This window comes from Mustelus asterias, unplaced genomic scaffold (genome assembly GCF_964213995.1).
Source record: "Mustelus asterias unplaced genomic scaffold, sMusAst1.hap1.1 HAP1_SCAFFOLD_77, whole genome shotgun sequence".
NCBI lineage: Eukaryota > Metazoa > Chordata > Chondrichthyes > Carcharhiniformes > Triakidae > Mustelus > Mustelus asterias.
This window is the reverse complement of record NW_027590136.1, coordinates 269,423-291,292: the sequence shown is the minus strand read 5'-3', so window position 1 is coordinate 291,292 and position 21,870 is coordinate 269,423. Positions and strand designations below refer to the sequence as shown.

Below are 21,870 nucleotides of genomic sequence, written 5' to 3'. Positions count from 1 at the left end.
GTCCTTGGCGCTTGTTTGTCCCGGAGAAGCGGAGTCAGCGTTAGGCGGTGGCTGGGAGGATTTGGAAACACTTTGTGGATCCGCAAACCCTTCAGAATCATTGTCAGCTCCCTGGTTTGCAGCTGCGGGGCTTCTCCCTCCCTCCCTCCCTCCCTCCCGGGAACAGGCCCAGGTTAACGGCCCCATCCTGGCTCAGCCACTGGAGGATGGTTCACATCAGAGGATGGGGGAGGGGGACAATAAATAAGAGGTTACACTTTGGCCTCAAATCAATGAGGACTCTGATCTCTGGGAAGGAAGGAAACCCTGGGAGGTGGGCGGGGAGGATTCACAAACACCCGCTGGAGGCCCCAACACCCCCAGTAAGACCCATTGGTTTTATTGTCAGTCTGCAGACAGGAGCTGGAGAACTGAATCCAGACAGAGGAGAGGGAGGGAGAAAACTGGGAGTGGAGGAAAGAAATGGTGAGATGGGTTTGGATTTCAGCCCAGGGAGGAGGGAGAGTGTGTGGGACGGGGATTTACTGATTTGGGGGAACAAGAAAGGAAAAAATGTTCCAGAGAAACTAGAATTGTCTGTTCAGAGTTTGTATCGTGTTCTGACAGTGATGACTTTTCTAAACTGTTTTTACAGGATATTGGAAGTGAAAGATTGGCAGACAGAAAACTCAAACCGGACATCACATCTGACAAAGTCATTCAGTTCCTTCGGAGCTGAATATCATCGGTCTTTGAATATAGAAAGAGAAATATTTGTCTGTTCTGCCTGTGGGCAAATAAATTAAACATCAGTATGACCGGAAAAGCATCGAGACAAACACACACCCGAGTGAGAGTGTTCCAGTGAACTGAATGTGGAAAGAGCTTTAACCAGTTACACAGCCTGAAAAAACATCACAGTTCACAGCAGGGTGAAACTACGTGTATGTTGTGTGTGTGGATGTGGCTTGAACTGATCATCCAACCTGGAGAAACACAAGGGCACCATGGAGAAACCGTGGAAATGTGTGGAGTGCGGGAAAGGATTCGGTTTCCCATCACAACTGGAAGTTCATCGGCGCAGTCACACTGGGGAGAGACCGTTCACCTGCTCCGTCTGTGGGAAGGGATTCACCCATTCATACAACCTTCTGACTCACCAACGGGTTCACACTGGGGAGAGGCCGTTCACCTGCCCTGTGTGTGGGAAGGGATTCACTCGCTCATCCCACATTGTGACACACCAACTTGTTCACACTGATGAGAGAATGTTTACATGTTCTGACTGTGAGAAGAGTTTTAAATGCAAAAAGGATCTGCTGACACACCAACGAATTCACACTGGGGAGAGACCGTTCACCTGCTCTGTGTGTGGGAAAGGATTCATTCAGTCATCCCACTTGCAGACACATCAACTTGTTCACTCTGATAACAAACTTTTTAATTGTTCCCACTGTGCGAAGAGCTTTAAAAATAAAAAGGATCTGCTAACGCACCAATATGCTCACACTGGGGAGAGGCCATTCACCTGCTGTGTGTGTGGGAAGGGATTCAGCCGTCCATCTGCCCTATTGAACCACCAGAGAATTCACACTGGGGAGAGGCCCTTCACCTGCTCAGACTGTGGGAAGGGATTCACTCGTTCATCCAACTTATTGAATCACCAGCGAGTTCACACTGGGGAGAGGCCGTTCACCTGCTCTGTGTGTGGGAAGGGATTCAGTCAGTCATCCAACCTGCTGACACACCAGAAAGTTCACAGTGCGGAGAGGCCACTTACCTGCTCTGTCTGTGGGAAGGGATTTTCTCATTTATCTTATCTTCTGAAACACCAGCGAGTTCACACTGGGGAGAGGCCCTTCACCTGTAATGTCTGTGGAAAGGGATTTATTCAGTCATCCCACCTGCTAACACACCAGCGTGTTCACAAACGACTGCAAGGTTTGGATTCTACTCTTAATGATGCTGTTAATCATATCCAGGACTGAATCGTGTTCACTCTGACAGTCTTCATCCGTTGAGGTTTAATATTCTGAATAAATATGAAATAGACCAGCTTTGTTTTTTAAAATTGTTGTAGATTTTTGTCTTTCCCACCTGACTGTTTAACATCACCAGGCTGGAGCTCAGAAAAGACAATCGGGGGTGGATCATATGGCAAACAGGACGCAGTCCTTCAGGGTCACAGAGGGACAAACAGCACTTTGCTCTTCCTCGTCTCTCTTCACGACAGCAAAGTACCCGTGTGGTTTAATCCTGAGATGTGCAAGAATCTCAGTCACTCCCTTCTATGTTTCAGCGCTCCTAGACCAGGAACAGAAGTTCCTTTACAACTGTGTTTAGAGTCAGGAAGAACAACAGTGAATGCTGGAAGCATGCTGCTAAATCAGAGATTGGTGCAAAACTGGGATCTGTTCCTGACTGAGAGTGAAATGGCAGGATTAAATTTCCAGACTGAAAATGCAGAAAAGTCTAAAATATTTTAATGTGTTTGTGTGTCAGTGCCAGTTTATTGAACAGAAACCAGCTCAAAATAAATTGGTTAAAGTCTGCATTAAAGTAGCAGCTGGAGAGTTCAAAGGAACCTGTTATCTGCTGGGACAATTAGACAACAATTTGATTCCCACTGAGACCCACAGTGAATGAGGCTCCCGCGGGCCTCATACAAAAAGTGACGCAGACGTTTCAGGGTCAGAGAAAAAGAGTCGGATCTCAACGAAAATGCGCAGGAAATGAAGGCCACAATACAGCCCCAGCTGAATAATATTCCCCCACTGAGCTCAGCCATTGTCAGTGTTGTGAAATGTCACATTTGCCATCCTATTATTCCCGGATCAAATCCAACCATTCTCCGATCCCATCCGCACAAAATCTGCAGATTACCCCGGGTGAATAACTTCCTTAATCTGTACTTAGAAAAATTCTGGATTCGGTGCCTATCTGCCCGGCGACACATTTTAAAAGTGATCTATTATCAAATGCAGCCTCAGAATTGTTCCATTTTCAAGTCCGTGGAGCAGAAATAATAACTGATTGAAATCAGAGCTTTTCTATTTGGGGAATAGAGGGGTACAGTGAAGATTTACTATGCTGATTCCTGGGATGGCAGCTCTGTCATATGAGGAGAGATTAAATCCGTTAGGATTATATTCACTGCGGTTTCGAATAGTGAGAGGGGGTCTCATAGAAACTTATAAAATTCTAACAGGGTTCGACAGGGTAGATCCAGAAGACTGTTCCCAATGGTGGAATCCAGAACCATGGGTCATCTTTTGAAGATAAGGGAAAAACTGAGGTGAAGGGAAATTCCTTCATCCAGAGAGTGTTGAATGTATGGAATTCAATACCACCGAATGTAGTTGAGGCCAAAACGTTGTCTGATTTCAAGAAGAAATTTGATATAGCTCTTGGGGCTAAAGGGGTCGAGGGGGAAGGAGGATCAGGATATTGAATTCCATGATCAGCTATGATTACGATGAATGGCGGAGAAGGCTCCTGCTTCTAGTTTCTATGTTATGAGTCCGTGAAATATTTTCTGGTGCAGAGTTGAGTGACTACTTATCCCCGGTATACTTACAGCACTAACTATTAATTATGTTGAGTCCTGGATGCTACTCATTAATCCCTGTACGTTAGGCTGCTGAATCATTGAATCCCGACAATGCAGGATGGAGCCTGTCCCGACAACAATCCCACCCAGGCCCTATCCCCGTAACCCACATATTTACCCTGCTATCCCCTGACACTTAGGGTAATTTTGCGTGGCCAATCCAGCAAACCTGCACAGTTTAGGAATGTGGAGGGAAACTGGAGCACCTGAGGAAACCCACGCAGACACGGTGAGAAAGTGCAAACTCCACAGAGACAGTGACCCGAGGCTGGAATCGAACCCGTGTCCCTGGGGCTGTGAGGCAACAATGCGAACCACTGCGCCACCGTGTCACCCATAAATGATTAAATTAGAAAAAAGGATCTGCCTTAAGAAAGATTGATGGACTGAGTTCTGAGGAAAGCGAGTTAACCAGTTAATGAGACAGAATAAGTGATGATGTGGGAGAGAGCAGAGAGAGAGCAAAGACTTTAGAAATAAGTTTACGGCCAGGGAAGGAATGTGATTGGAAAGTGCCAGCTATATTAAATCATTAACTAACAGTGATTGGTTCACTGGTTACGGGGCGGCATGATGCCACAATGGTCAGCGCTGCTGTCTCACAGTGTCAGGGACCCGGGTTCAATTCCGGCTTCGGATCACTTTCTGTCTGAGTTTGCATGTTCTCCCAGTGTCTACGTGGGTCCCCTTCGGGTTCTCCTGTTTCCTCCCACAGTCCAAAGATGTGCAGGTTAGGTTGATTGGCCATGCTAAATTGACCCGAGCGTCAGGGGATACGCAGGGTAAATACATGGAGTTGCGGGAGTGGAGCCTGGGTGGTATTGTGACCGGTATAGACTCGATGGGGCGAATGGCCTCCTTCTGCACTGCAGGGATTTTATGATTCGCAGCTGACGTCAGCTCAGGGAGATGAGCCAATCGCAGCACTGAGAAACGCCTCCCTGTTTCTGAATACTTGAAGCTGCCTCTGATCTGAGTTCACTCTGTGATATAAGACTAGAGGCAGCAACTTATTGTAAACATTGTCGCTGCTTACTGTCCAATCAGGAACCATGTATCTCCTGTGTGCTTTACTGATAACAATGACCACGCTGCCCGGTGAGTCTGAGCTCAGATCCTCAGTGTGTGTTTCATGGGTTATATTTGTTCACAGATTTCTCACACATTCTACATTTTGTTGCAGGAATCAATGGCCAAGATTCAGTTTCCCAGGACCCGGCTGAATTAACGGTTCAGGAAGGATTGAACGTAATAGTGAATTGTAATTACACAACAACGGATGCTTTTCCAAATCTCTTCTGGTACATCCAGTATCCCGGGGAAGCTCCGAGATATTTACTGCAGAAATATAGCACGGGGGGCGGAGAAAAGTCTCCAGATTTCCCTGACCGGTTTTCTGCTGATTTGGACAAGGACAAGAAAACAGTTCCTTTAAATATCACTGGGGTCCATGTCTCTGACTCTGCCGTGTATCACTGTGCGCTGAGCCCCACACTGCTACAGAGGCGCAGTGAGCCCGTACAAAAACCTGCAAAGGCACTCTCACCTCCTCTCACTGAATCAGATCTGTGACCTGGATTGTGAACTGTTAATACAAACAGAACAATTGTATAACGAAGAGTTAGTCCGAATGTTCTCATTCCATGGTGCTGAATGTGCCATTCTTGTTTAAACACTCTGCAATGCTGAGACTGGGAGAAGTGAACAACAGGGGGCAGCATTGCAGCTTCCATTTTACTATTATTCCTTCCAAAGTGGATAAGCTCACACTTACCAACGCTATACTCCATCTGCCAGATCCTCGCCCACTCACTTAGCCTATCCAAATCTCTCTGCAGACTTACCGCATCCTCCACGCAATTCACTTTCCCACTCATCTTTGTGTCATCCGCAAACTTTGTTACCCAACACTCGGTCCCCTCCTCCAGATCGTCTATGCATATGGTAAATACTTGAGGCCCCAGCACCAATCCCTGTGGCACGCCACTAGTCACCAACTGCCAACCAGAAAAGCACCCATTTATTCCAACTCTCTGCTTCCTGTTAGATAGCCAATCCCCAATCCACGCTAACACTTTACCCCTAACTCCGTGCACCCTGATTTTCTGCAGCAACCTTTTGTGAGGCACCTTATCGAACGCCTTCTGGAAATCCAAAAACACCACATCCACTGGTTCCCCTCTGTCAACCGCACTCGTTACATCAACATAAAAATCCAGTAAATTTGTCAAACACGACTTTCCCTTCATGAATCCATGCTGCGTCTGCTTGATCAAACCATTTTTTTCCAGGTGTCCTGCTATTTCTTCCTTAATGATGAATTCCAGCAATTTCCCAACTACGGACGTTAAGCTAACCGGCCTGTAGTTACCCGCCTTTTGTCTACCTCCTTTTTTAAACAGTGGCGTCACATTAGCTGTTTTCCAATCAGCCGGCACTTCCCCAGAGTCCAGCGTATTTTGATAAATTACAACCAACGCATCCTCTATTACTTCTGCCATTTCTTTCAGTCCCCTGGGATGCATTCCATCCGGGCCCGGGGACTTGTCTACCTTTAGTCCCATTAGCCTCCCAAGCACTACCTCTTTAGTAATAGTAATCATTTTAAGGACCTCATCCCCTACAGTCCCATGACCGTCAATTTTCGGTAAGCTATTTGTGTCCTCTACCGTGAAGACTGATACAAAAAACTTGTTTAAGGCCTCAGCCATTTCCTCGTTTCCCATTATTAAATCCCCCTTCTCATCTACTAAGGGTCCAACATTTACTTTAGCTACTCTTTTCCTTTTTATATATTTGTAAAAACTTTTACTATCTCTCTGTCCCTCCCCCCCCCCTGGGCTTTGCCCCCCCCCCCCTGGGCTTTGCCCCCCCCCCTGGGCTTTGCCCCCCCCCCCCCCCGGGCTTTGCCCCCCCCCCCGGGCTTTGCCCCCCCCCGGGCTTTGCCCCCCCCCCCCCGGGCTTTGCCCCCCCCGGGCTTTGCCCCCCCCGGGCATTGCCCCCCCCCCGAGCATTGCCCCCCCCCCGAGCATTGCCCCCCCAACCCACACATCCTGGGACACTAAGTGGCAATTGAGCATGGCCAATCAACCTAACCTGTACATCTTATAAACAGTAAGAAGTCTCACAATACCAGGTTAAAGTCCAACAGGTTTATTTGATCGCACGAGCTTTCGGAGCACTGCTCCTTCATCAGGTGAATGGCCACTCACCTGATGAACCTGGTGTTGTGTGCCCACCCCAGTCCAACGCCGACATCTCCACGTCATCTTATGGACTGCAGATTGATTCTCTGTAGAATCCTGTTCTTTCTCTCTATCAACATTCCTCTGCAAGTTTTATTTCCTTCAAGTACCCATCCAATTTCATTTTGAAATGATTGAATCTTCTGTTCCACCATCCTCATAGGCAGCGAGTTCTAGATCATGTGCTCTCCGTACATAAATATAAATCTTCCTCAAATCCCTGCTCTACCACTACTCAAGTAATGTCCTGTATGTTACACTTTTATCCAGTATTATAGACATCTGTCTGGCAGCCTGCATGGAGATTTTCAGCTCCCTGTGTCCAGGACAGGAAGCCGTGAGCATGGATCTGTCAATCAGCCTCAATCAGCACCTTCAGGAGAATTGGGAGGGTGAATATTAGATACAGCAGAGTGAGAATTGAGGGAGAGTGTGTGGGATGGAGATTTACTGCGTTTGGGGAATGAGAGAGGAAAGAATGTTCCATAGAAACTAGAATTGTCTGTTCTGAATTTCTGTCCTGTACTGACACTGATGAATTTTGTAATCTCCTTTTGCAGGATATCAGAAGGTGGGGATTTACAGACAGAAATCTCGAATCAAACGTCACATCAACATCTGACAGACATTTGATTGATTGGGACCCGAATATCATTGGCCTTTCAATCTTGAAGGAGAAATCTTTTAATGTTCTGTCTGCGTCAGAATTTTTTATAACATAAATGTGACTGGAAATACACCAAGACACAGACACACCTGAGTGAGAGTGTTCCAGTGCACTGAGTGTGGAAAGAGCTTTAACCAGTTACACAGCCTGAAAATACATCGCAGTATTCACAGCGGGGAGAGACTGTACCCGTGTTCTGTGTGAGATTTAATTGACTGTTTAACCAGGAGGGTGACAAAGACACCTGCACCATGGAGAAACCGTGGAAATGTGGGGACTGTGGGAAGGCATGTCAGTGCCCATCTGAGCTGGAAACCCATCGACGCAGCCACACCGGGGAGAGACCATTCACCTGCCTTGAGTGTAGGAAGTGTTTCACTCAGTCAAGCAACCTGCTGAGACACAAGCGAGTTCACACTGGGGAGAAACCGTACACTTGCTGTGTGTGTGGGAAGGGATTCACACATTCGTCCACCCTGCAGGATCACCAGCGGGTTCACACCGGGGAGAAGCCTGTCACCTGCTCCAAGTGCGGGAAGGGATTCAGTCGGTTATCAAACCTGCAGGAACACCAGCGAGTTCACACTGGGGAGAAACCATGCACCTGTTGGGCGTGTGGGAAAGGATTCACTCAGTCATCCAGCCTGCTGAGACACCAGCGAGTTCACAAGTGATGACAGGGGTTGGATTCTGTTTTATTGCTGCTGTTAATCACATCCAGGACTGAACCATGTTCATTCTGACAGTTGGTGAAGTGGGAGGGTCGGAGGGTTTCTTTCTGCTGGACTGGCCGGTCTCACGACTTTGCTTCTAGTTCGCTGATGCTCTTTGAGCCTGGGAGAGCACATTGCCACTGAAATGATCCACAAAAGCTGATGAAGGACATTTATTTTATCCTGGATAGTAAATAGTGTTTTTCCTACCACTACAGGTAGATTTAAAATAAATACAGAAAGGACTGGAAAAACACAACACGTCTTGCAGCATCTGTGGAGAGAGAAACAGTGTTAATGTTTCACACTACTGGATTGGGAATCAATCTTGTAAACCTCCTCTGAACTGCTTCCAATGTATTTATATCCTTTGTTTAATAGGAGACAAAATTGTACCCTGTGTTCAAGGTGCAATCTCAGCAACGCCCTGCACAACTGAAGCATAACATCTTTACTTCTATGTTCAATTTCTCTCAGAATAAAGGATAACATTCCATTTATAAGAACTTTGATTTGTTTGAACTAAGATTTATGGGGGTTCTCTTGTTTACAATAACTTCCCTCATCGTAAATCACACCAGGTTCCAGTGTCTTAATCATATGGCAAGAAAGAACACTTTAAATGGTGAATTCAGAAAGTTTATTAACCATTAAAAATGTAACGAGTCAGAAAGATAAAAAAGCAAAGTATCGATCAACAGCAAAAGGAGGAGAGCTTAACTTCAACTTCTCCATCCTTCTCAAACCAGGACATGAAGTGATGGCTCTGAAAACGTGGATAACTTGTAAAACTAACAGCTCTCAACGTCTCTCTGTAGGGCACAGTGTGAGGCACTGCTGCCTCACAGCAGAGGGTTCGAGTCCCGGCTTGGGTCACTGGCTGTGCGGAGTTCGCCCATTCTCCCCGTGTCTGTGCAGGTTTCCTCTGGGTGCTCCGGTTTCCTCCCACAGTCCGAAAGACGTGCTGGTTGGGTACATTGGCCATGCTAAATTCTTCCTCAGTTTACCCAAACAGGCACCAGAGTGTGGCGACTGGGGGATTATCAGAGTAACTTCATTGCAATGTTAATGTAAGTCTATGTGTGACACTAATAAACAAACTATAAAAAAAGTTAACTTTTAAAAACTTCTACCAGATTGGTTTCTCGAATCCCCTTTTTTATACTTTCAAAATGTAGAAAGCCATCCTCAGCTAATTGTTAGGAATTAGCCAATTGGTCTATAACTTGTCAATAATGAAATTGATTTGGTTTTTAGCTAATTGCACATATTGTCTTAATTTTAAGACATACCTTTCTCTCAAACGATATCTCTTAGCTTGGGGTAGCCCAAGTGTTGACCGATAATTGGTTCACATCAGTCATTCAATGTTGAGACATCTTGAACAGGAGCCGATTCATTCCCTCCAGTCAAGGTTAACAAGTCCTTTCATCTTTCTTTATTCTGTCAGCATGGGAAGGGAACATCTTATAATTCCCACAGCATTTTAACCATTCTTAAAGTGTTTATAATTCTAAAAGTTATAAACCTGTGTTCAAATTTATATTTCCAGCCTTTATAACATATGTATTAATGAATCATTTATTATTTAATTGTCTCACAATTAATGCTGTCTATTTAACTAATCTGGCTGCTTTCCAATTGTGGGAACTTCAGGCCACAAAAAAGGTAGTTAGAGTCGTAGAGGTTTACAGCATGGAAACAGGCCTTTCGGCCCAACTTGTCCATGCTGCCCAGTTTTTACCACTAAGCTAGTCCTAATTGCCCTGGAATATTACTCATGATCTGTGCTTCCAAGCATTTTGAATGTGCATCTACAACAAGCAAAAACATGTGATTCATGAAAGGCCCCCCAAAGTCCACATGTAGTCTGGACCACGGCCTATCAGGCCACTCCCGAGGATGAAGTGGTAATGTACCCAGTGTGTTGTGGGGAATGAACTCAGAAGAATCATTCAACACTCAAACCTGATTCAATCGACAAACAGTTTATTGAGTTACGCCAGCGGGGAGAAGCCACAGGGGCTGACCATGTGCAACTCCACCCAACACAGAATATCATCAATTCTTATCCAGTTACTCAGCCCATCCCGGCTGGACACAATCCAATCAGAATGGTGATCGATTACATACATTATAGGTTCAATAAAATTAGTATCTGGGCATTATGGGGCTTTGTGAGCATCTCATGGACAGATAGGTGCCCCCATCATGATGTTTTCCAGACCCCCTTATCGACCATCCTTGGCGTTTTCTTTGTACATAGACTCAGTTTGAAAAGGGGTGGATTAAAAGTTCTCAAATGGATGTCAGCACCCTTCCTTTGTTTCAATCTAATGACCACACGGTCTGGGAATCATTTCTATTTAATAATCTCTCCTTTTAAACTCTGTTCTTCAGTATCCAATTCCAGAATTTTCCTTTTCATTGTGTTAATTGTGTCAGGAATAAATCTTTGGACCTGACAGGAAGTTTAACCCAAGATCAATCCAACACAGAATTGGTCAGAATCGTTTCATATGTACCAAATTTTAAATAACTGAAGGGGGCGACCTTTATGCTTAAGACGACTTTTATGCTTAATATCATGGATATTTTTACGTGTGTATATCAAATTTATTTTAAAATATTGTCAACAGTTCACAGCAATGCGATGACTCATGGAGAGGCTCCTTGCATCCCCTAATCACTTCAGACAGCCTTAATCACTTTCGACTCCAAGCAGGGAAACACAGACAATAGCTCAACTGATTAGATTATGCAAGAAGCTCAAATCACAAAGGGAGCCCTCCAGAAACAGATCAGCCCAGGGGAAATGGGATCAGCTCCACCTATCTATAATGGCTGTTTTAATATCTCGCTATTGTGCCACTGCTTTGTGTTATGAGCAGATACTGATCATGTAACTTGTAGTAAATGATGAGCCTATTACCATATGTTTGGCACGAAGTTCAAAACCCTATAAACTGTAAAGCGCATAATAGCCAGGCAGAGCAGTTGACGAGCAGCTGTCTCTCCCCAGGCCTGCAGTTTTGTTATTTTAAACAGAGAATAAAATTTGTGTTGCCTTTTTGTACTGTACTCATGTCTGCTTGTCTTTCATGCTGGTAGGAAGTGAGAAAACTTCCCCTTACAATAACCATTACAAGTTAAAAGTCTCATTTTCATGAGTGAGTTTTATCTGGATTAAAATTCCCACATGTTTAGTAAAATATCCTGGAATCCTGTCTCTGGTCAGTAAATATGGCTCCAGGTTCATAACTTTTGAAAAAAAAAGCTTTATTCATGACACTTCCATTTAAAAAATCTGTTTGATTTAAATCACAGACAAAAAACCTCAAAGCTTAAAGCGTTCAACCCACAAAAATCATCCACACACAAACAGAGAAACTTAGCATGTGCTTTACAATAATAACCAAAATTAATTACTTAAGCATTCTTCTGATTCTGTTTTTAAACTCCCAAAAATGCCTTTAATTAAAGACTCAAGGTAAGATTAATTCCCCAGAAAGATAAACCTTAACAAATGTAGCCCAAAACAATGATAAAACATATCTACAAACATCCACATAAAACAAACAAAACACACAGATTCTCACAGCTCGTAAATTTCAAACAATGAATCCTCAGCATTCTCTCTCGCAGCTGTAGCTTCTTAAAGCGACAGAGCACTACAAGCTCACAACTCCTTGATTAAAATAAGATGCAAGATCCTTCATTGTAACTTAACCCTTTTTAAGCCAACTTCCAAGGCCTGATTTTATCAGCAACATCTAATCTTTGTTAATTTAAAATCCCAAACACGTTACCACCTGCAATCTCCTTGTTCTTTATCTGGGGTTGAGGTGACAACAATATAAAATTCTCAGTTGTTCCAAATTCCTCCAGGGTATGCTTAAAATTTCCACATTTAACTGGCTCCAATAAATCCACAATTATAAACTAAAATAGACACGAGTTTCTGGGTGATTTAAAAACAAGTTAAAAACAAGATGCCATAGGAAAGATAGAACAGGAGGAAAGAAAGGAGGGGGAGTTGCACTTTTGATTCAGGAAAACATCACGGCAGTACTGAGAAGGGATATATCCGAGGGTTCGCCTACTGAGTCAAAAGGGGTGAACTGAGAAATAAGAAGGGGGAAATCACTTTGATAGGGTTGTACTATAGGCCCCCAAATAGTCGGTGGGAAATTGAGGAGCAAATATGTAAGGAGATTACAGATAGTTCCAAGAAAAATAGGGTGGTAATAGTCGGAGATTTTAACTTTCCCAACATTGACTGGGACAGCCACAGTATTAGAGGCTTGGATGGAGAGAAATTTGTTGAGTGTATTCAGGAGGAATTTCTCATTCAGTATGTGGATGGCCCGACTAGAGAGGGGCAAAACCTGACCTCCTCTTGGGAAATAAGGAAGGGCAGGTGATAGAAGTGTGAGTGAGGGATCACTTTGGGACCAGTGACCATAATTCCATTAGTTTTAAGATACCTATGGAAAATGATTGGTCAGGTCCAAAAGTAAAAATTCTAAATTAGGGAAAGGCCAATGTTGATGGTATCAGGCAGGAACTTTCGACAGTTAACTGGGGGAGTCTGTGGGAAGGCAAAGGGACGTCTGGTAAGTGGGAGGCTTTCAAAAGTGTTTTAACCAGGGTTCAGGGTAAGCACATTGCTCTTAGAGTGATGGGCAAGGCTGGTAGAAGTCGGGAACCCTGGATGACTCGAGATATTGAGGCCCTCGTCAAGAAGAAGGAGGCACATGACATGCATAGGCAGCTGGGATCAAGTGGATCCCTTGAAGAGTATAGAGGGTGTAGGAGTAGAATTAAGAGAGAAATCAGGAGGGCAAAAAGGGGACACGAGATTGTTTTGGCAGATAAGGCAAAGGAGAATCCAAAGAGGTTCTATAAATACATAAAGTGCCAAAGAGTAACTAGGTAGAGAGTAGGGCCTCTGAAGGATCAACAAGGTCATCTATGTGCGGATCCACAAGAGATGGGTGAGATCATAAATGAATATTTTTCATCATTATTTATTGTTGAGAAAAGCATGGATGTTAGGGAACTTGGGGAAATAAAGTGATGTCTTGAGAAGTGTACTTATAACAGAGAAGGAGGTGCTGGAAGTCATAAAGCGCATCAAGGTAGATAAATCCCCGGGACCTGATGAAGTGTATCCCAGAACACTGTGGGAGGCTAGGGAGGAAATTGCGGGTCTCCGAGCAGAGATATTTGAATCATCGATAGTCACGGGTGAGGTACCTAAAGATTGGAGGGTGGCAAATGTGGAGCCTTTGTTTAAAAAGGGCTGCAGGGAAAAGCCTGGGAACTAAAGGGCGGTGTGATTCACATCTGTAAGTTGTAAGAAGGTATTTGAGAGACAGGATCTACAGGCATTTGGAGACACAAGGACTGATTAGGGACGGTCAGCATGGCTTTGTGAGTGGAAAATCATGTCTCACAAATTTGATTGAGTTTTTTGAAGGGGTAACCAAGAAGGTAGATCAGGGCAGTACAGGTGATGCTGTCTACGTGGACTTTAGCAAGGCCTTTGACAAGGTACCGCAAGGTAGGTTGTTGCTTAAGGTTAAATCTAATGAAATCCAGGGTGAGTTAGCCAAATGGATACAAAATTGGCTTGATGACAGAAGACAGGGTGGTTGTCGAAGGTTGTTTTTCAAACTGGAGCCTGTGACCAGCGGCGTGCCTCAAGGATCGGTGCTGGGTCCACTGTTATTTGTCATTTATATTAATGATTTGGATGAGAATGTAGGAGGCATGGGTAGTACGTTTTCAGATGACACCAAAGTTGGTGGCATCGTGGACAGTGGAGAAGGCTATCTAGGATTGTAGCGCGATCTTGATCAATTGGGCCAGTGGGCTGACGAATGGCAGATGGAGTTTAATTTAGATAAATGCGAGGTAATACATTTTGGGCGATCGAACCAGGACAGGACTTACTCAGTTAATGGTAGGGTGTTGGGGAGAGTTACAGAACAGAAATCTAGGGGTACAGGTACATAGCTCCTTGAAAATGGAGTTGCAGGTGGACAGAGTGGTGAAGAAGGCATTCTGCATGTTGGTCAGAACATTGAATACAGGAGTTGGAATGTCTTGTTGAAGTTTTACAAGACATTGGTAAGGCCACACTTGGAATACTGTGTACAGTTCTGGTCACCCTATTATAGAAAGGATATTATTAAACTAGAAAGACTGCAGAAAAGATTTATTAGGATGCTACCGGGACTTGATGGTTTGAGTTATAAAGAGAGGCTGGATAGACTGGGACTTTTTTCCCTGGAATGTAAGAGGCTTAGGGGTGAACTTATAGAGGTCTATAAAATAATGAGGGGCATAGATCAGCTAGATAGTCAATATCTTTTCCCAAGGGTAGGGGAGTCTAAAACTAGAGGGCATAGGTTTAAGGTGAGAGGGGAGAGATACAGAAGGGTCCAGAGGGGCACTTGTTTCACACAGAGGGTGGTGAGTGTCTGGAAAAAGGTGCCAGAGGTAGTAGTAGAGGCAGGTACAATTTTGTCTTTTAAAAAGCGTTTAGAGTTACATGGGTAAGATGGGTGTCGAGGGATATGGACCAAACGTGGACAATTGGGATGAGCACAGGGGTTAAAAAAGGGGCGGCATGGACAAGTTGGGCTGAAGGGCCCGTTTCCAAGCTGGAAACCTCTATAACTCCATGACTAAATCAACTGTCTGCTGAAAGGGTTAACTTTTCTACAGAACCTAAAGGGGTGGGGAGTGAGAGAAGAAACTTGGCACACAGTTACATCACTTTACATAATTTTTAAAAACTTCTCTAACAACAAAACAAAGTTGATTTTAAACTTTATCTATGAATTCTTTTGTTCTCTTCCTCAACCTAATTATTTTAATTTGATCAGTTTTTGTTAGGGATGGGTAACTTCTGTTCTTTATAAACTGGTTCACTCATTTTGTTAATTCTTCATGGGCTCGGAGAATCAGAACCCAGACTTTATCATCCTTATCATTTTTCTCCTTCTGCCACCACTCCCTCTGTTTTGAAGGAGGGTCATGGGGATTCCAATCAGAACTAATCATTTCATCAGAAGAGTAAAATACTGCAGATACTGGAATCTGAAACAAAAACACAAAATGCTGGAAAATCTCAGCGGGTCTGACAGCACCTGTGAAGAATGGAGCCAAAGTTTCAATACTGGATGACCCTTCATAACAACTCTTATGAAGTGTCATTCAGACTCAAAATGTTGGCTCTATTCTCTAATCATTTTATCGATACATTTCTTGTTCTTAGTTTTAGGTTTAAGGTGAGAGGGGAGAGATACAAAAGGGTCCAGAGGGGCAATTTTTCACTCAGATGGTGGTGAGTGTCTGGAACGAGTTGCCAGAGGCAGTGGTAGAGGTGGGTGCAATTCTGTCTTTTAAAAAGCATTTAGACAGTTACATGGGTAAGATGGGTATAGAGGGATATGGGCAAAATACGGGCAATTGGGACTAGCTTAGTGGTAAAAACTGAGCGGAATGGACAAGTTGGGCCGAAGGGCCTGTTTCCATGTTGTAAACCTCTATAACTTCCTAACATCCTGTCACTCTGTGATCCTTGTGAAATCTAAAAACCAGGTATTCGCAACAAGACTCAAAGAGCATCAGCCCACTGGAGGCAAAGTCATGAGACCGGCCAGTCCAGCAGAAAGAAACCCTCCGACCCTCCCCATTGACCAACTGTGAGAATGAACAAAATGCAGTCCTGGATATAATTGAGAGCAGAAACAATAACAGCAGAATCCAACCCCTGTCATCACTCGTGAACTTGTTGGTGTCTCAGCAGGTGGGATGAAACTCTGAATCCCTTCCCACATTGAGAGCAGGTGAACGGCCTCTCCCCAGTGTGAACTCGCTGGTGTGTCTGCAAGTTGGATGACTGAGTGAATCCCTTCCCACACTGAGAACAGTCGAATGGTCTCTCCCCAGTGTGAACTCGCTGGTGTCTCTGCAGGTGGGATGACTGAGTGAATCCCTTCCCACACTGAGAGCAGGTGAACGGCCTCTCCCCTGTGTGAACTCGCTGGTGTGTCCGCAGATCAGATGAGTTAGTGAATCCCTTCCCACACTGAGAACAGATGAATGGTTTCTCCCCAGTGTGAACTCGCTGGTGTATTCGCAGGCTGGATAACAGAATGAATCCCTTCCCACACTGAGAGCAGGTGAACGGCCTCTCCCCTGTGTGACGTAGCTGGTGTCTCTGCAGGTCGGCTGACTGAGTGAATCCCTTCCCACACTGAGAGCAGGTGAACGGTCTCTCCCCAGTGTGAACTCGCTGGTGTGTCCGCAGGATGGATGACTGAGTGAATCCCTTCCCACACTGAGAACAGTTGAATGGCCTCTCCCCAGTGTGAACTCGCTGGTGTCTCTGCAGGAGGGATGACCGAGTGAATCCCTTCCCACACTGAGAGCAGGTGAACAGCCTCTCTCCTGTGTGAACGTGCTGGTGTTTCTGCAAGCTGGATAACTGAATGAATCCCTTCCCACACTGAGAGCAGGTGAATGGTTTCTCCCCAGTGTGAACTCGCTGGTGTATCCGCAGGCTGGATAACAGAATGAATCCCTTCCCACACTGAGAGCAGGTGAATGGCCTCTCCCCAGTGTGAACTCGTTCATGTGTCCGCAGGGTGGATAATTGAGTGAATCCCTTCCCACACTGAGAGCAGGTGAACGGCCTCTCCCCAGTGTGAACTCGCTGGTGTCTCTGCAGGTCGGATAACTGACTGAATCCCTTCTCACATTGAGAGCAGGAAAATGGCCTCTCTCCAGTGTGAACTTGCTGGTGTCTCTGCAGGAGGGATAATCGAGTGAATCCCTTCCCACATTGAGAGCAGGTGAATGGTCTCTCCCCAGTGTGGCTGCGTCGATGAGCTTCCAGCTTAGATGGGGCTCTGTATCCCTTCCCACAGTCCCCACATTTCCATGGTTTCTCCATGGTGCAGGTGTCCTTACCTCTCTCTTGACTAGACAATTAGTTGAAACTTCACCCACACTCAGAACAAGATTACAGTCTCTCCCCGCTGTGAATGGTGTGATATTTATTCAAACTGTGTAACTGGTTAAAGCTTTTTAGTCAGTGCATTGGAACACACTCACTCAAGTGTGGCAGTGTGTTGATGCTTTTTCACTCACACTGACATTTCAAATCGACAGACCGGACAATCATTTCTCCTTCTGGATTCAAAGTCCGATGATATTGAGGTCCCAAGGAATATGACTCTGTCACGTCTAGACATGACGTTTGAGATTTCGGCCTGTGATTCCTCTTTCAATATCCTGTAAAACGAGTTTACAAAAGTCATCAGTGTCAGTACAGCATAGAAATTCAGAACAGACAATTTCTATGGAACATTCTTGCCTCTCTCATTCCCCAAAAGCTGTAAATCTCCATCCCACACACTGTCTCCCCATTCTCAGCAGGTCTGGCAGCATCTGTATGGAGAGAAAAGAACAGATGTTTCAGAGCTTTGACAAAGGGTCATCCAGACAAGAAACATCAGCTCTTGATGTAGGAAGAGAGATTCCTATTCGCTGATTCAGGCAGGCTCCATTGTGATGTCACAATGCGGAAGTTGTCCAATGAGCTTCAGATTGAAACTTCCTCCTCTGGACAACATCTGGGAGGAAATCAATGTTTCCCCCTTTCCATTTCTTTTCTCATTCTGGGGGAAATTGGGGACTTGCAGCAACTGAAGGGAATGAAGTGAATTCGGTCTGTATATTCCACACATTTTTACTCCAGTAATGTAGACATTTATTTGTCTGGCAGCCTGCATGGAAATTTTCAGCTCTCTGCATCCAGGGCAAGAAGCAGTGAGCATGGATCTGTCAATCACACATGAGGACGGCCTCAACCGGGATCTTGGGTTCATGTCACACTATCTGTAACTCACACTGTCTGTAACCCCCACAAATTGCCTGGGCTTGCAAAATCTCACTAACTGTCCTGGCTGGAGACAATACACATCTCTTTAACCTGTGCTTCACCCTCTCTCCACTCACATTGTCTGTACCTTTAAGACTTGATTACCTGTAAAGACTCACATTCCAACCATTATTTTGTAAATTGAGTTTGTGTCTCTGTGCCCTGTTTGTGAATAGAACTCCCACTCACCTGATGAAGAGCAGCGCTCCAAAATCCTGTGGCTTATGCCAGCAAATTAACCTGTTGGATTTTAACCTGGTGTTGTGAGATTACTTACTGTCTGAGGCTGAAACAGGCTGTTCACAACCAGGGTGAAATAGTTCATCCCAATATGAGCTTCCAACCACGTCCACATCATCATCAAGACCACCTTCATTCAAAGTAATTAATTAATTAACAGTAATGAATCATAAAATACATTGTAGGAGGAGGCCATTCAGCCCATCGAGCCTGCACCGACAACAATCCCATCCAGGCCCTATCCACATATTTACCTGTTAATCCCCCTGATGCCAAGGGTTAATTTATCATGGCCAATCTGTCTAACCTGCACATCTTTGGACTGTGGAAGGAAACCGGAACACCCGGAGGAAACCCACCCAGACACGGGGAGAATGTAGAAACTCTGCACAGACAGCGACCCGAGGCTGGAATTGAACCCGGGTCCCTGGCGCTGTTAGGCAGCTGCGCTAACCACTGTGCCACCGGGCCACATGTCAGTGCCATCGCCCGACTCCAGCCCAGTCTCAGCTCATCTGGAACCCTCACCCATTCCATTGTGACATCACACTCTCACCCATTCCATTGTGACGTCACACTCTCACCCATTCCATTGTGACATCACACTCTCACCCATTCCATTGTGACCTCACACTCCCACCCATTCCATTGTGACCTCACACTCTCACCCATTCCATTGTGACGTCAGGGCTTCACTCTCCGATCACAATCCCTGCCGGCCTCCCACATGCAGCCTCAATGGCGGCAGTCAGCCCGGGTCTAACACTACAAGCTGCCGCTCCATTTGGTACAAAGGGGGGGAACCGGGAAGTTCATTTCCGGGGTTTGGGGTTGAACAACATGTTTACAAAGCCTCTCCACCCACCCGCCACATTTATCATTCCTCGCACGCCGCCCTCTACCTCGTATTGATCTCGCTACCGAGTTAAAACCGTCCATCCGTCGTCATTACCCGCACTGCGCATGCTACAGGCCCCGCCTCTCATTCACTCCGATTGGTTGGAGGACCAGCCGCTCCCGCTCGGTCCTCCAGTCCGGCCCCCTCTTCCTATTGGTCCGCAGCTGGCGTCAATCAGTGCCCGGGCATTGTGATGTGGAGCATGCGCAGTGTCATTGCTGTCCTTGCGCTTGTTTGTCCCGGAGAAGCGGAGTCAGCGTTAGGCGGTGGCTGGGAGGATTTGGAAACACTTTGTGGATCCGCAAACCCTTCAGAATCATTGTCAGCTCCCTGGTTTGCAGCTGCGGGGCTTCTCCCTCCCTCCCTCCCGGGAACAGGCCCAGGTTAACGGCCCCATCCTGGCTCAGCCACTGGAGGATGGTTCACATCAGAGGATGGGGGAGGGGGACAATAAATAAGAGGTTACACTTTGGCCTCAAATCAATGAGGACTCTGATCTCTGGGAAGGAAGGAAACCCTGGGAGGTGGGCGGGGAGGATTCACAAACACCCGCTGGAGGCCCCAACGCCCCCAATAAGACCCATTGGTTTTATTGTCAGTCTGCAGACAGGAGCTGGAGAACTGAACCCAGACAGAGGAGAGGGAGGGAGAAAACTGGGAGTGGAGGAAAGAAATGGTGAGATGGGTTTGGATTTCAGCGCAGGGAGGAGGGAGAGTGTGTGGGACGGAGATTTACAGATTTGGGGGAACAAGAAAGGAAAAAATGTTCCAGAAAGACTAGAATTGTTCAGAGTTTCTATCCTGTTCTGACAGTGATGACTTTTCTAAACTGTTTTTACAGGATATTCAAAGTGAAGGAATGGCAGACAGAAAACTCAAACCGAACATCACATCTGACAAAGTCATTCAGTTCCTTCGGAGCTGAATATGATCGGTCTTTGAATATGGAAGGAGCAATATTTGTCTGTTCTGCCTGTGGGCAAAGAAATTAAACATCAGTGTGACCAGAAAAGCAGCAGGACAAACACACACCCGAGTGAGAGTGTTCCAGTGAACCGACTGTGGAAAGAGCTTTAACCAGTTACACAGCCTGAAAAAAAATCACAGTTCACAGCAGGGTGAAACTACGTGTATGTTGTGTGTGTGGATGAGGCTTGAACTGATCATCCAACCTGGAGAAACACAAGGGCACCAGCACCATGGAGAAACAGTGGAAATGTGTGGATTGTGGGAAAGGAATCAGTTTCCCATCACAACTGGAAGTTCATCAGCGCAGTCACACTGGGGAGAGACCGTTCACCTGCTCTGTTTGTGGGAAGGGATTCACCCATTCATACAACCTTCTGACTCACCAACGGGTTCACACTGGGGAGAGGCCGTTCACCTGCCCTGTGTGTGGGAAGGGATTCACTCGCTCATCCCACATTGTGACACACCAACTTGTTCACACTGATGAGAGACTGTCTCCATGTTCTGACTGTGGGAAGAGTTTTAAATGCAAAAAAGATCTGCTGACGCACCAACGTATTCACACTGGGGAGAGACCGTTCACCTGCTGTGTGTGTGGGAAAGGATTCATTCAGTCATCCCACTTGCAGACACATCAACTTGTTCACTCTGATAACAAACTTTTTAATTGTTCCCACTGTGAGAAGAGCTTTAAAAATAAAAAAGATCTGCTGACGCACCAATATACTCACACTGGGGAGAGGCCATTCACCTGCTGTGTGTGTGGGAAGGGATTCAGCCATCCATCTGCCCTATTGAACCACCAGAGAATTCACACTAGGGAGAGGCCCTTCACCTGCTCAGACTGTGGGAAGGGATTCATTAATTCATCCAACCTTCTGATACACCAGCAACTCCACACAGGGGATCGACCGTTCACCTGCTCTGAATGTGGGAAGGGATTCACCCGTTCATACAACTTTCTGACACAGCAGCAGGTTCACAGTGAGGAGAGGCCATTCACTTGCTCCGTATGTGGGAAGGGATTCACTCGTTCATCCAACCTATTGAATCACCAGCGAGTTCACACTGGGGAGAGGCCGTTCACCTGCTCCATGTGTGGGAAGGGATTCAGTCAGTCATCCAACCTGCTGACACATCAGAGAGTTCACAGTGGGGAGAGGCCATTTACCTGCTCTGTCTGTGGGAAGGGATTTTCTCATTTCTCTTATCTTCTGAAACACCAGCGAGTTCACACTGGGGAGAGGCCGTTCACCTGTAATGTCTGTGGAAAGGGATTTGTTCAGTCATCCCACCTGCTAACACACCGGCGAGTTCACAAGGGACTGCAAGGTTTGGATTCTACACTTATCGATGCTGTTAATCATATCCAGGTCTGAATCATGTTCACTCTGACTTTTTTCTTCTGTTGAGGTTTGATATTCTGAATAAATGTGAAATAGACATTTGATTGAATCATTGTTGTAGATTTTTGTCTTTTCCATTTGAGTGTTTAACGTCACCAGGCTGGAGCTCAGAAAGGGCAATCTGAGGGAGGGTCATACAGGAGGAACAGAACTTCATTCTTGACCCAGTCCTTCAGGGTCAC

General features: G+C 45.7%; 4 protein-coding genes across 4 annotated transcripts in view; 3 read left to right on the top strand and 1 right to left on the bottom strand.

The window, feature by feature from the left end:
• LOC144483724 (uncharacterized) overlaps positions 1–21,870 on the top strand; it is a 231,012-nt gene that overhangs the window by 51,696 nt on the left and 157,446 nt on the right. Inside the window, exons 4-5 of the mRNA XM_078202264.1 lie at positions 7,902–8,051; positions 17,993–18,010. Of these exons, the coding sequence (XP_078058390.1) occupies positions 7,902–8,051; positions 17,993–18,010 (168 nt within the window). The remainder of the gene's footprint in view (positions 1–7,901; positions 8,052–17,992; positions 18,011–21,870) is intronic.
• LOC144483752 (uncharacterized) lies at positions 476–2,392 on the top strand. The gene has a single exon (XM_078202296.1). It carries the CDS (start codon positions 987–989, stop codon positions 1,965–1,967), a length of 981 nt encoding a protein of 326 aa, XP_078058422.1. The 5' UTR covers positions 476–986; the 3' UTR covers positions 1,968–2,392.
• On the bottom strand, positions 16,007–17,197 carry LOC144483714 (uncharacterized). Its single transcript, XM_078202256.1, has one exon. The coding sequence runs from the start codon at positions 17,183–17,185 to the stop codon at positions 16,007–16,009; it is 1,179 nt and encodes a 392-aa protein (XP_078058382.1). The 5' UTR covers positions 17,186–17,197.
• LOC144483750 (uncharacterized) lies at positions 19,536–21,730 on the top strand. The gene is made up of 2 exons (XM_078202294.1): positions 19,536–19,989; positions 20,155–21,730. The coding sequence occupies exon 2, from the start codon at positions 20,513–20,515 to the stop codon at positions 21,659–21,661; it is 1,149 nt and encodes a 382-aa protein (XP_078058420.1). The 5' UTR covers positions 19,536–19,989; positions 20,155–20,512; the 3' UTR covers positions 21,662–21,730.